The 14,515-nt window shown below is 46.2% G+C and overlaps 1 protein-coding gene and 1 long non-coding RNA gene across 7 annotated transcripts in view; one reads left to right on the top strand and one right to left on the bottom strand.

Annotated features, from left to right (window-relative positions):
• Positions 1 to 14,515, top strand: part of NCK2 (NCK adaptor protein 2) — a 142,134-nt gene that overhangs the window by 109,860 nt on the left and 17,759 nt on the right. For all 5 annotated transcript variants that reach the window (XM_077134930.1, XM_077134929.1, XM_077134927.1 and 2 more), the window contains exon 4: positions 6,851 to 7,563. In XM_077134930.1, coding sequence (XP_076991045.1) covers positions 6,851 to 7,563 — 713 coding nt within the window. The remainder of the gene's footprint in view (positions 1 to 6,850; positions 7,564 to 14,515) is intronic.
• On the bottom strand, positions 600 to 7,452 carry LOC143661375 (uncharacterized). 2 transcript variants are annotated; one of them, XR_013164541.1, is made up of 4 exons: positions 6,988 to 7,452; positions 3,769 to 3,869; positions 3,426 to 3,655; positions 600 to 2,368 (listed from the first exon to the last, which is right to left on the bottom strand). It is a non-coding gene; the product is annotated as an uncharacterized LOC143661375 (long non-coding RNA). The 2 variants fall into 2 exon arrangements; XR_013164540.1 differs by lacking the exon at positions 600 to 2,368 and adding an exon at positions 3,023 to 3,199.

Genomic DNA, 14,515 nt, shown 5'->3' on the forward strand with positions numbered 1-14,515 from the left:
GCAAATCCAGCGTCAGTGTGCTGGACACATGCAGCCCTGCTCTGGGGTGGGGGTGGGGCGGGGGACCCCTGTGCTCCCGCAGTCACTCTCCAAGTTGGCACCATCTGCCTACAGGGAGCACCTGAGCCTGGAGAAGGTGAAGGGTCCATCTCCTCCCTGCCCTCCCCTGCCAGCCACAGCACGAGTGGCAGCTGTCCTCCACTCCCCCACCCCTCCCTCCTGTGCTGGTCCCCCACGCCTCAGTGCAGTCAGGGCTTGCACGCGGCTGACCATAGCATACTTCCCTGCAGGGTAAAGGAGTGCGTGCACAGAAACCCTACAAGTCAGTCTCCCAGTTTCCTTCCAGTCTGACGCCTCTGTGCGGGTGGGTGAGGGTCACAGGGTCGTGGTGGTGATGTGAGCACATCAGACCCAACCAGGCTGGCACCGTGCTACCCTGCCTCGGTCCCTGCCCGGCTAATTCCCATCTGAAAAGGTACTTTGGTCACCTTGTGCCTTAATCAAATCGCATCAGATCTCCTTAGCATTTAACAATAAAAGTTTTCCATAATTTTTAGTTGATTTTAATAATAAATCACAACTTTACTGAGAGTGCCCACATGCTTAACCTCACATAGATGGGATTTCAGTCACCGGGCAGTTTTCTAGTTAAATCTAGTTCATGTTGCAAATCTGACTAGGAACAAAAATAAAATGACTTTGCCACAGAGCTCTGAAAACTTGTGTGCAACTCAGTCGGAATGCATTTGCTTGAATATATTTCTGAACGATCAAATTTTTGTTTGACGTTTTATTTTAAATCTCTAGGACTCCAGCTGGAAGATGACAGAACGTGTTTTAAACTCATCTGTTATCACCTCCTTACCTTAAAAGGAGTATATAAAAGATTTTGACTTTAAAATTGCTAACATTAATAATGTATGTGATACACCCATGCTTTTATTAGAATACCGTCTTAAACGAATGTAATTTTACTCAAGAAAGTTAAAATGTGCTTATTATTATCAATACAAACGTAATTCAGGAGCAGAGTTCCAGTAGCTCAGTGCCAGAAAATTGTCACACAGGCAGAAAAATACAGCTTTCCTTTGAGTCCATCTCAGCTGTTCGCCACTAAAAGTTGTGCTGTGTACTCACAAGGAAATAGCATTCCTGATGCCATGCATGTTATCCTTTATTAACGGTGGCTGAGCAAAGCTCACTGCCCCCGCGGTGGCTGGCTTTTGAGGAGAGCCGTGGAGGGGCTCCATGGACACATTGAGATTCGCCCTTGGGGACTCGCCTGTTCCTTCTTGGGTAGCCCTGGGTGAAGGAGGCTTGAGCCTTGCAGTTGAGTTCTCATCTGCTAGCATACGAGGCCTTGGTGGGCCCTCTCTGTGCCCCCTCTCATCGGGCTCCCTCTTGCCCAGAAATATCAAATAAGCACATCAAATAAACAGAGTGCTGGGGTGGCTGTGGGGGTGGGAGGGGGTAGATTCCCCCCAACCCAGGTCTCCTAGCACCCCAGCGTTCCCTCCCCTCAGCAGCAGCTTGTAAATAACCAAACAAGGTGGTCTCCACAGTTACTTCTAGCCATTATATGCTGCCATTTCGTGGTTGTAGATTTAAGGAAACTGAGATGATTCCAGAGCCTTCTCTTCAGTCTAGAAGTTAAAATCCTGGCCACTCCTGAGAACAGGCTCCATGAGATATCATCTGTTACCCCTCACATTGATTTCCGTTCCTTCTTTGTTCCTGTGTGAAAGTGCCCATGCAAAGGTGCTGCAGTTTGTACATTATTGAGCATGTGGTAGGGAAAGCCATCGCTTTGCAAACAAATATTGCTTAACCTTAACTAATACAGCATGCCAGCATTTAGAAAGATTTTCTAATGGTCACATTCTAGATTCTCTTCCAGAATGTGATTAGTCCAAAGCAAACTCAAGCAAATCCTACAACCAAAGTGCTCAAACACTAAATTTTGTTCAGCTGGATTTTACGATTGACTGGAACACATAATTTGAAGTCTTGTCCAAAATCTTGCTGAAACACAAGCTCCCTACCGCAGTAAGGATGACTTCGTAGTAGTGGAAGCCATCACAGCGTCTCCCCCTGGACACGTGCCTGCTGCCGGAGGAGCACAAGTGCCTGGAGAGTCTGGCCAGACCATGGGCCTCGCGCTGCAACGTGACTGGGCCTAAGCTGAGTGGGCCGCAGGGGAAGCTGCTGTGAGCTGTGTGCTTTCAGACTGTGGTCCCGAGGGCCCTGGTGGAAGCCCTGAGTAAGTGGGGTGTTTGGTCCATTTTGAGTAGTTAAGAAAGCTTGGTTAGGGTGCTGTGACGGTGGCTCAGTGGCAGAGTTCTCACTGCCATGCTGGAGACCCTGGTTCCTGCCCATGTGAAAAAAAAAAAAGAGAGAAGGCTTTGTTAGCTAAGGTTTAGTTATATTAGGTAAATATTGCCTGAGTCTGAGAAATTAGAGTGAGGGTTGCCCCTCTTCTATTGAGAACATTTGTAAAATTCTAGAAGGAAAAAAAAACCCACATTATCTTTGTTAAAAAAAAAAAACACAAACCCTTGAAGTTAAAATCCTGTTTCTGTTACACCTGGAAGAAGTAGCGGGTATGATTTCAGTGAAAGAAGAAGGTGGCATGCATGACTTCTAACAAAATGGACACTGGGTGGGGAAAACCAGGTCCGTGCCGCCTCTTCCCTCAAAAGTAACGGATGTGTCTCCAAGTTAGAGTCAGTGCCCCTAGGGACCCGCCCCGCTCCAGCACCTGCGTCTTTCCTCTCCCTGCCCTGCTCCCCTTGTTAGAGGCATGTGAGCCCCCTGCGTTTCAGGCCCATCCCTTCGAGCTCTTCCAAGGGGCGATGTGGCTACTGTGATGCCACCAGGTAACTGCAGTGGCGAGAGAATGGAAGGTGGGTGAGCCCTGAGGCCTGTGCCCACACAAGTCATTCCTGCTTTTCTTCACACAGAAAGACCACCCCAGCTTTTGGTGGCATTGTCTCTTCCTTCTTACCACCTGAGCTCCTGCACCCGTCCCGCCTGCTGCCCCCTCTCCCTACTTCTCTGCTGCTTCTGCTGTTTCCCTTGTTCCTCAGCAGCGGGGAGGGAGCAAGTGAGAGCCTGCTTTGCTGATCCCAGAGGCCTCTCATTCCTTCTGTTCCTGTGACCCTGACCCACACCACTGGACAGAGTCGGGCTGAGGGGAAGCCTGGGGGAAAGAAGGGGAGATGGGGATCCCTTTTGGCAGCAGCTCAAGAAACGGTCCCGTTTATGTACACATCTCCCTACCCCAGCCTATCTAGCCTCTATTTCCAGAGGCCTAGGACTCAGGCTACATTTCTTTTCCCAAACCTCCATTATCTAAACCACAGCCCCACCCTCACCCCCAGTTACAGGGGCTCCCTTCCTTCCCTAGCATCTGAAGAGAGGCATACCTCTGCTTGGGAGGGCAACAGAGAGCCGGGGAGTACGTGCTTCATACCCCAACTCAGAATCCTGGGTGCGTTTGCCGTTGAAATCATGCTGCGTTGCAGTCTCTCACAGACCTGGGCTTCTCGAATATTATAGATGAAATAGTCTTTTATGAGGCACACAGGTCTGTGCCACTTGATGGCTGTGTGTGCAGAACCAGTTACCTAATATCTTTAAGCCTAGGTTTCCTCACCTATGAAAAATGGGAGAGTACCTGCTTTGTCACAGGACCACTGTCAGGGCTCAGGTATTGTCCCCTTCCCTATTCCCGACACCTGCCCCAACACGTTCCCAAGTGCCACAAACCTGACCGACAGGCTTTCAATTTCAGTGGCCATCTGACACGAGTGGAATCATGGCCAAGAGCTTTAAAAAGAGGACTTTGGTCCTATTTGGCAAGTCGTGTTCTGAGAAAAAAATAATTCCATAAGTCTTATCACCATTAATGAGAGTAATAACCGTTATCATTCATACAGTACTTCCATCCTAAGCTCAGCACTTTGTAGCTTAATCTGAACCTAGAGATGATTTGCTCACATTTTATACCTAAGAAAACCAAGGCACAGAGAGGCTAAGCAATTTGCCTGAGAACACACAGTCCAGAATTCCCAGCCGGCACTGTGTTCTCAGTCATCCTGCTGTGATGCCCCCTGGAGTGGTCACAAAGACTAATTGTGTACCTATCTTGTTTATCTTACTCTGCCCAGTGTCTAGGACGGTGCTTGGTACACGGCGGGAGCACAGTGGTTGAGTTAATCACATTATTTTGTGTCTGAGACAAGTCACCAAATACAGTAGTGTATTCGTCAATGAATTACACAGTTTCTTTAGCAATGCATTAGGCCGCCAAGCTCTGATGATGTCTTTCTGCTGACCTTGTCACCTTTGTCTTTATGTCATTACAAATGCTCTAAAACCTGCTGTTCCTTGGATGTTTTCTCAAATAGCTTTTGTGACTCACAGATTTGAAAGGGTCTATTAAAAAGTTACTTTTCAGTGTCATTTCTTGCAATCTTTGTTACCAGTAAAAATTGTGCCCTGCTCAGTCCCACCCCAGCATGCTCTTTCATGAGTTTTGCAGCATCTTCGAGACTGATCTTCAGTTGTTGCTATCTTCTGGACAGGAGTTTACATTCATGAATTGTCTGTCTTCTGAATCGCGGAGCTGCTGAATTCTCACAGTGCTCTCTCCCTGCGTGGTTGAACTATGCCGCATTTGAAATCACACAAAAGGACTAGTGCTTCTAAGATCCAATGTTATGGTTTCCTCCTTGCTAAAGCAAATGCCAGGCGATGGGTTGGCTTAAACAGCGGGAATGTATTGGCTTATGGTTTTGAGGTGAGGAGATATCCAAATCGAGGCATCATCAAGGCAGTACTTTCTCCTAAAGATGGTGGCACCCTGGGCTGGCTGCAGGTGATCCTTGGTGCTTGGCTTCTCTGTCACGGGGCACTGCACATGGCGCCTCTCCTGGCTTCTCTATTCCGTTCCTTCCAGTTTCTGGCTGCTCCCTCAGGCTTTCTCTCTCTCTCTGTGACCCTTCCTAGAGGGCCTTCAGTAATAGGATTAAGGCCCGTCCATCCCAACTCAGCTGGTCCGCACCTTAACCAGAGTGACCTCATCAAAAGGTCCCATTTTTGACACCCACAGAAGTGAACCAAGCCTGGGAACATGTATTTCTGGGGTACGTAACTCCAGACCACCACATTTAGAGGTTCATGTTCTTATAAAAGCAAGCTCATTCCAAGTAAAAATCTAGATTTTAAACACTTGCTGTAATATCCCAGCTTACTCATGCCCTTTCCATGCTTTTGAGAAAAATGCTGCAGTATGTATGGAAACAGCAGAAGTCATTCACATGCATGGATTGGTGCATTCACTTAAAAACCCACTTGAGTGAGTTCTTCCCATCAGTGTGGCCCACACCTCACTGGCCTCACTTTACTACCTGAGTGCTTTGCAAAGCACGGCTGTGCTGGGGAGCGCGGCGTGGCCCCAAGGCTCAGAACCTCAGACCGGGCAGGTTCCCGCTGAAAGGTCGTGGAGCAGCTCTGCACACCAGAGGATGATCACGAGGCAACATTTTAATTCTCTTGATCTTATACTTGCTCAGCAAGAGAGTCCAAGCAAAAATAAGTCCTAAGACCTATGTCCTTATTAGTTTGAGGAATAAAAGGAGGGAAAGGTACAAATTACCCATGAAAATGCTTTGGGGTCACTTTGGAGGGAAAAAAAGTCTGCAAATAGCCATAGTTTCAGTATCCTCAAAATCTTAAGTTAGAGTTTGAAGCAGAGCTGGTGAACCAGCAGCTGTCTGGAAGGGTTGGGGGGCCATGGCCAGCCCCACGGGTCCAGTGATGTATCCCCAGCCCTGGAGGCTGACACAGTTTCCTCCCTGAGACTCGCTTCTCAAGAATGCCTGGAATTCCGTGTGATCTAACTGGGCTAAAGCATCTTTGCTGTCGGGTTTGTCACATGTTTTTCCTCATGCACAGGAAGAAATACACATCATATTCCAATCTAATCAATTGGCAGTCTATGTATGTAACCGAAGAAGCAATACTTATCCTAAGTTTGCACTCTGAATTTCTGTTTATTCCATTAAAGAAAATGCAACCCGTTAGGTTGATTTTTGGACCCACTAGTGGTTTTTTATCATAGTATGAAAAATTCTGCCATGGATTTAGCACATCAGCTCATTGTTTTCTAGTTCTCTCATGACAACCTCTTGTGGGAAATTGGTCCACTGTTCTGAAAGGATAAAGATGTTCAGAAAGAGGGAAATGGTGGGGAGTGCCCTCTCCTGCCGGGTTGGACCTTGTCCTGTCAGGTGGCCGGCAAGGGCAGGGAATGTCGTGGGTGGGCGAGGGAGGGGCCTGCAGGTGGAGAGGGAGGAGGGGAGGATATGTAGGCTGTGCTCCCTGCAACTTTAGCACTTTTCTGTGGGAATGGGTCTAACTTCCCACCCAGGACAGAAGTGCAGGAGACACTTTGTTACTATCTCAGTTATGTGTTTCCATGGCACCGAAGGTCTCAAAAAATGTATCATTTCAGAAGGAGACTTAACTTTGCGTTAACTCTGCTTCTTCTTTAACTTTTATGTTGCTGATACTTTAGGCCCTTTTTTCTTTTCTTTTTTTTTTTTTAAGACTAGAGGAGAGGGAGAAATTGTATTAGTAATTCACAGCTTGCATAACACAGTTGTCAGAACTGGATTTTTCGGCCGGTGATCCTATTTTGCACTCATGCCTAACGTTTGCCCTGTGTTATTGATGGAAATGCATTAAGAGTTTTACTCGTTAGCCATTTATAGACTCCTCACGATATCTATACGTTGTTGAGTGTCGGCTGCTCGCCAGCCCGCTCAGCCGCTCCCTGTCTTCCCAGGCCTGGGGAAAACCAGGAGGAAGCCGAGTGCGCGCGACGCGTCGCCCACGCCCAGCACGGACGCCGAGCACCCGGCCAACGGCGGCGCCGAGCGCATCTACGACCTCAGCATCCCCGCCTGCGTCAAGTTCGCGTACCTGGCCGAGCGCGAGGACGAGCTGACCCTGGTGAAGGGCGCCCGCGTCATCGTCATGGAGAAGTGCAGCGACGGCTGGTGGCGCGGCAGCTACAACGGGCAAGTGGGCTGGTTCCCATCCAACTACGTCGTGGAGGAGGTGGACGAGGCCGCGGCCGAGTCGCCCAGCTGCCCGGGCAGGGGCGCCGCGGTCAGCAACGGGCAGGCGGTGCGCGCCCTGCACCGCGTGCAGACGCTGTACCCGTTCAGCTCGGTGACGGAGGAGGAGCTCAACTTCGAGAAGGGAGAAACGATGGAGGTGATCGAAAAGCCGGAGAACGACCCCGAGTGGTGGAAGTGCAAAAATGCCCGGGGGCAGGTCGGCCTCGTGCCCAAGAACTACGTGGTGGTCCTGAGCGACGGGCCGGCGCTGCTCCCCGCGCCAGGCCCGCAGGTGGGCTACAGCGGCCCCGCGGCGAGCGGCCGGTTCGCGGGCCGGGAGTGGTACTACGGCAATGTGACGCGGCACCAGGCCGAGTGCGCGCTCAACGAGCGGGGCGCACAGGGGGACTTCCTCATCCGAGACAGCGAGTCCTCGGTAAGTGCCCCTCGCTGTCCCTGGGGGTTTCTGCCCCTGCCGCTGGGTGGGTGGATGCAGGAGTCATCTGCTGTTATGTGCCGCTATGTGTCTGTGCGCAGCCGGAATTTCTGATGCCATTCGCTTTCCAGGGTGTATGTTTGAGCTGGGAATCGAAAAAGAAGCTTTGGGTGGTGGTGGGGTGCCCATATGAAGACAGATGAACGTGATTTAGCAGAGGTTGCCACTGGATAATTTGCTTTAAGTATAGTCACTGGCCTGCTCAGAGTTAACCATTTATTCTCTTGCAGAGATTTTCACCAAGGCCCTAGGGTTTAGTGAAATATTTTTTTTTAGCTCTCAAGTGTTGCTTTGCCTCTTTATTAAGATTTCCCCTTTTCTCCTTTGCAGGCAACATGGCATTTTCTCGTGCTTGGCTTGTTTTCTCTGCCTGTTTTCTGAGGCACGTAGAGTTTTCTCAGTGAGCTGGCTGTCTGGTTTCTGAAACGGCCTTTTGTGGGTTGCTTTGCTTTCTTTTTAAATCATATAATCCCAGGGTCATCTCTGCTGCAGGCTCTGCGACTGAGTTCATCTCTGAAAGGCTTTTAAAGCACTTAAGGACTGAATTGAAAAGAAAAATATGATTGAGAGAGATGAGTTTATGGGTGGAAACTGAATCAGAGCTGCTGAGGCCACTTGACTTGCAGCAGCAGATCTGCTTCCACCCCAGGTGAACTTGGAGTTGAGCTTTCACTCTGTGGTGAGCCTGTCAGGAAGATCTGGGCCACTGTCACACAAGGTAATTTTTTCACATATGCATTATGGAAGTCCTCAGCGTGTTTCCTGTACCTCTTTCCAAATATGTCTTCTATATGCTGAGACCACCCAAGAGTTTTGAAGTTGGAATCCAATCTATTTTGTGTTTAAATTATACTCATTTAATTTTCTAAATGCAAAGCATAATGTTGTAACAGATATATCCTAAGAACTGATAATTGTATTCCAAAAATGTTACTGTCACTATAAGCAAGTGTTTATTTAAGACTGTTGCTGACTGATCTAAGAAGGAATTCAAGGTCACGTAAATGAGAGGGGCAACTGTGGTGCTTCCTTTAGGCAGAAGGAGTTTCAGCATTGTGGCAATGGGACCTCTTTATGATGTCAGCAGTTTCATACAGTCTTCCACAACCTTAGACTTTGGGCAGGCACATTATGTCTGAAAGTTAACTATACATGACATTTGGACTCAGCTTTTCTTATCGAGCAACCATAATTAATCATTTCTGGCAAGACATCACATTAAATTGCTCTCACGCAATGTAAGCTCTGTGCATAACTAACTGCCTTTGGATCATGTTTGAGATTTAAAAGGATTAGGAACAGCAACTCTATCGAGCAGACATTTAGAGAAAGCACTGGAAACCCCACTACAATATCAAGTGCTCAGTCCAGAGTGCTTAAGAAATAAGAATAATTCAGTGTCAAAAAGTATGAGCTTGATTTTAAAATTTGGAGTTTTAAGGGAAGGGGGCTCAAGGAACCCCATTGTGTTGAGGCGTTGGCCCCATTTGTTGTACCTTCGGTCCAGCCAGCACCTGGGGAGAAGAGGAATGTTTGGAGGGAGGGTAGATGAGAAGAGGAAGCTTGCCTTCCCAAAGACCCATTGCTTCTTTGTTAGACCAGCATTTACGTTGGCCTGCACGGTCTGGACTGGGAAAGCAAATCTGAAAGGGTACATGGATTTTCTGGGTTTCATCTCAGAACTTGCCTGTGCCCTGTCTTGTCTTGTGTTGTTCACGAATCAGCTAAGTTTTTCTAAATAACCAAAAATAGACTGTTTAAATTGTGTTTTAGCCCTTTTAATGGAAGCCTTCCCAGATTTTTGCATTCTGTTTTAACCTGGGAGAGCGAGCATGCTAAGCCTGAGTTGCTGTTCCGACCTGCATAAAGGGTGCTGTGGCCCTTATCAGGGTGTGGGGCCAGGGTAAGAGATTGGGCCTGGCAGGGGTGGCTGGTCCCTGCCTTGGACGCGCACTCCCGGGCACACCTGGGACTGAAGGCTGCTGTGTGGCCCCTGGTGTGACCGTTGAAACCACTGTGCCTTGCCGGGACACACAGTGTTTTCCACCGTTGGTATGCTTACTCTGTGCCAAATGACACGTGCCAGTTCTCTCTCTCTCTCTCTCTGGCTGCAGGCTTTTTCCGGGTTTGCTTTTTCTTGTCCGTAGCCACCCAGGTCTGCTCTGTACTGACATTTGCTGCTGCTGGGTTGCCTGTCCTGGTGGTCCCATTGCTTGTTCCTTGTCCACTGTCTACTGCCTCCGCCTCATGCCAGTGTCCCCCTCCCCTAGCTCCCCTCCCCCCTTTTGTCTTTTGTCCTTTACCTTTTGGTGTGTCTGAGATTACAGTTTGGTTTTCACAGCCACCACCAGGCCAGAAAAGGTCCTTAGATTCATAACCTGACATAGCATATTGCAGTACAGGGCGCATAGAAAGGTTTCTGATGGGTTCAACATTCCCAAAAAACTTTATTTAGTTTTATTTATTTTATTTAATTTCCTTTTCCTTTTCCTGTTTTGTAATCTTTGGGTCTGAAACTGTTCTATTGATGGAGGTCCATAGGAAGCCTGACTTATAAATAAGCACAGCAGGTTTTTTGGAGTCTATTTTCAAGAAATGTAGCAGTTTAAAACAACTCCCATACAAATGAGGTAGGCTCTTGTTTGGCAGTATTTTTCTGTTTTATATGAAATTATTTCCAATTCTGAGTCATTGCTTTTTTGTGTGTGTGGGATACACATTTCAGGAAAAAAGATTAAAAAACTGCTATATCTGGTACCAGTGAGGTTCTGGATATTTCAGAGGTATCTGTTAAAATGAACATTTTATCGATTAATGGGTGAACTAACAAAACACAAAGGTTCACCTGTTTTGGTTTTCTTTCCCAACCTGAACCTTAGTACCCACTGTTTGTTCTTCCTTCCTCTATCCATCCTTGTTCTCCTTCTCTCTCATCTATAATTGTCATTTATTTTTAGCAGTTAACGATGAAACAATACCCTTTCTTATCTTCATATTTAATTATCATACCTCTACCTGCTAATTAAATGTAGAAAATTCGGAAGACCTACCAACCATCTGTATGCTCATAAGTCCTTTTATATTTTGTCCACATTATTCTATAGATATGATGAAAAGGCTGTACTCAGAGTACTTAAAAATAACCAGTACCTAGATTTCTAGTAAACTGTGCAAGTTGTCAGTATCTTATTTTATCAACTGCTACACACCCCATCCCCACACCCTTCTTTCTTCTAAAGCCTAGTCAGAAAGTGACAAATTATAACCATGATACAATCCAAAAAGTTACACAGCTTGAAAAAACGGTGAGCTGTAGCTACAGCATCAGCTAGTGGTTTAGGGAACTGTTCCCCATGCAATACTTAAAAGGTCCCAAAGAGATCACATTTCTTCTCCTTTTTTATCATGTATGTATCATGTATAACTAATTTCCTTTTTTTTTTTTTTTTTTTTTTTTTTGTTATACAGCCCATTTGTTTCTGATAGAGAAAAACTTTCTTGCCAAAGATAATATACTCTGCATATTGGGCATGATATAATCAATGTGTGTTTCATTCTTCTCTTAAAAAAAAAAAAACCTATCAAAATTATTTGACCAGGAAGGAACCAAATTAGAATATAGTTCCCTGCTCTATTTTTAAAGGATACTATTTCTTATAGAACTAGAAAATTTTAACCAATACTCTTTGTTTTCAGGCAGTTTCATGAATCGGTCTCTCTGGGTCAGTGATTCTCACACTGGTGTGCATTAGAATCCCCTGGAGGGCTTGTGAAAATAGATTGCTGGTCCTACCCCCAGAGTTCCTGAAGCCGATCTGGGGCTGGCACATTTGCATTTTAACTGATTCCACAGTGATGCTGGGACCTTGAGAGCCCCTGGCCCAGATTATGCATTCTGGGTGGTAGAATTTGATAACTGCAGTTCTTAAAACCCCATCACTGCTCACTGTTTGTTACACTTCCCAGAATGATGAAAGTGTTTGAAGGTGCGGATTATGACTCTGTATCATGTAGTTTAATTTCATGCAGAAGTATTAGCTTTTGTTGAGTGGACTTCCATCTCCTAAAGTGTTTTTCTGTGTATTTGTTTAGCTTTTTTGAGTTTGGTAATAAACTAGTTTGTGTTTACAGTGTGGTTCTGATGGAGAACAGGAAAGAATTAAGTTGTTGTAGCAAAGCAAAGTGGAAGCTGCCCCCCGGATCACCTTGGGCAGCTCCCTGATGTGGGAGAGCAGCTTCCCTGATGACCTTACAGGCTTTCTCAGCATGCCGTTTGGCACCACGGTGGAGATGCTCCCTCAGAAATGCGTTACTGCTTAAAAAAAGCATCCAATTACTTTGGGCAGCACTATGCATCTTCCTTATCTCATATAAATTCGTTTTAATAATCAGGCTTTTTTGCCCAGTACCGACTGCAAATTTTAAGCCTGGATTTTGTAATAGTTCTAAATTTAAATATCTGATTCTAAAATTAGAAGGCCTTTAAAAAAAACTCACTCGCTGATTTTTTAAATCAAAAAACTTTCTAGACTGAGCCCTCTTCTTTCACTTAATTTTCAGGTGGGTCAGGGCTCCTAAAGACCCCTGCCCCGAGACCCTGGCAAGCTCTTCAGTTCTCACCTGCTTCCCTTCCCCTGGCTCCCAACAGGATTGCAGAATTTATAATGTATTCCTGTAATGTACTGGGATTTGTGAAAAGGCGAAAGTCTCATTTAAAGCTAGTTCTTAAAATATAATCAATAGAAAATGGATCAGTGTGTCATTCATGATTTGTTTTGGACCCCAACCAGGACCTCTGAGCTATGCAGGTGGCCCTTGTGTCAGAGGCATGGCTCCCGGGCTTTCCCGGAAAGCTGGACTGGTTCAGTGATTGTTCTGCCGGGAGCTCCCAGGGGATCCCATACAGTCATTAAAATTGCATATAAGGCCATGCAAGGAACAGCTGACCTTTCAGCAATGCAGAAGGCATTTGAGAATCTTTGAAATGTTAGCGTTAAAACCCTCATAGATTATGAAAAACTTTGGATTGAGTTTTATTTCCTGCATTATATGTAATAGAGATATAGCTAATTTGCTAGCTGCCAGAATGCAATATACCAGAAACAGAATGGCATTTAGGAAGGGGAATTTATTAAGTTGCAAGTTTACAGTTTAGGTTGTGATAATGTCCAAATTAAAGCAAAGTCTATAAAAATATCCAGTCTAAGGCATCCAGGAAAAGTACCTTGGTTCAAGAAAGCCAGTGACTGTTCAGGGTTTCTCTCTCAACTGGAAAGGCACATGGCAAACATGGCAATGTCTGATAGCTTTCTCTCCAGGCTTGTTTCATGAAGCTCCCCTGGGGGCACATTCCTTCTTCATCTCCGAAGGTCTGGCTGCATGAGTTCTCATGGCTCTCGTGGCTCTCTCTGAAATGTTTTCTCTTTTAAAGGAGTGCAGTAAACTAATCAAGACCCACCTGGAATGGATGGTGTCCCATCTCCCTCCAATCAGATTAGTGCCTGCAGTTGGGTGTGTCATCTCCGTGGAGATAATCTAAACAACTTTACAACCTACAGTGCTGAATAGGGATTAAAAGCTGCCTCCACAAAATAGATCAGGATTAACGCATGGCTCTTCTAGGGAACATAAACCTTTTAAGCTGGCGCAGAAAGCATATCATACTAAAGCTATTTTCAATTTTTTTCCCTTGAGAGAGATACAGAAAACAGGAAGGAGCAGTTTATTCCCTAAAGATCTTCAGGATTTTACGATGCACTCAAGGCAGGTGCAGCTCCAGCGAGTGAGCTCGTTCACCTGGGTGAGCGTGGGGGAGGCCGGGGTGCCACAGCTGGCTTCAGAGTTGCAGCGAGGCTCACAGCACTTCTGTCATCCTGCAGCTCTGTTAGCTGCAACATACGATAGTCCTTTTTTTCCTTACGCCTGTCTTCTCAGCATCCTGTGCTTCTGTCACCCTTGCACTCTATTTCTTACCTCCATGCTCGTGGGAAAGTCGAGAATACAGGAGAGTACAGTCCCCTGCTCCACCTGCCCCAGCAGCCTAAGCTGCACACACCCCTCACGTCTCCGGCCATCTACGCTCCTGGGAACCCTTCCTTGCCATTGGCTGTGCTCCGTGCTCCTGGGTCACCCTGCTGTCCCTCAGGAGTTCTCATGCTAGGTTGCAGTTGCCTCTTTACTTGGCTGTCTTATCCCCAGGGAAGGCTGAGCAAGCCCAAGGTGTGTACTGTGCCATCTTGAATGTCCAGGGTCTCGGTGAGACTCAGGAAGTACTGTTTCCCCTAAGAGATGAACTAATTACCCAAAAGGTGCACACAGATTTCAAGTGACTGATCAGCAACTGACAAAAGCAGAGTGCTGGGAATTCCCAGTTCTTATTTTTAGTAAGTCCAAGTCTCTCTCCTGGGATATGACTTGGCAGTCCCTGGTGTTTTACTGCCCTCCTTCATGCTTCCTCCCAATGTAACGGGGAGAGAAATGGGACATCAAGGAACCACCAGCAACCAAAGAACTTTTATAAGTTAAAATGTAAATATGCTGAAGTTAAGAATGAAGAAATATTTCCATAAATATCCCTTAGATCATTAATTACCCTTTTCCTAAATATTTATGTTGCTCTTGTATGAGACCACCAGTACATGTTAGAAATCTTTCCCCCCCCCCAAATATTTAAAGCTGTAATAAAAATAAAAAAAAATTATTGAGGTCAGTAAGTTTTTAGCATTGAGTAGATCAGAAAGGTGTATATGACTGACACACTTCACACCAGTATAAACCTTTCTGTTTTTATTCTGCTTGAATTCTTATCAGCTGTCACTGGGGAAATAACTGAATGCATTTGTCTTTTGGCCTAGACCTGCATTTGGTTTACAGAAGCGGTGAAAGCCATGGT

The sequence above is a fragment of the Tamandua tetradactyla genome, chromosome 17 (assembly GCF_023851605.1).
Source record: "Tamandua tetradactyla isolate mTamTet1 chromosome 17, mTamTet1.pri, whole genome shotgun sequence".
Classification (NCBI taxonomy): Eukaryota; Metazoa; Chordata; class Mammalia; order Pilosa; family Myrmecophagidae; genus Tamandua; species Tamandua tetradactyla.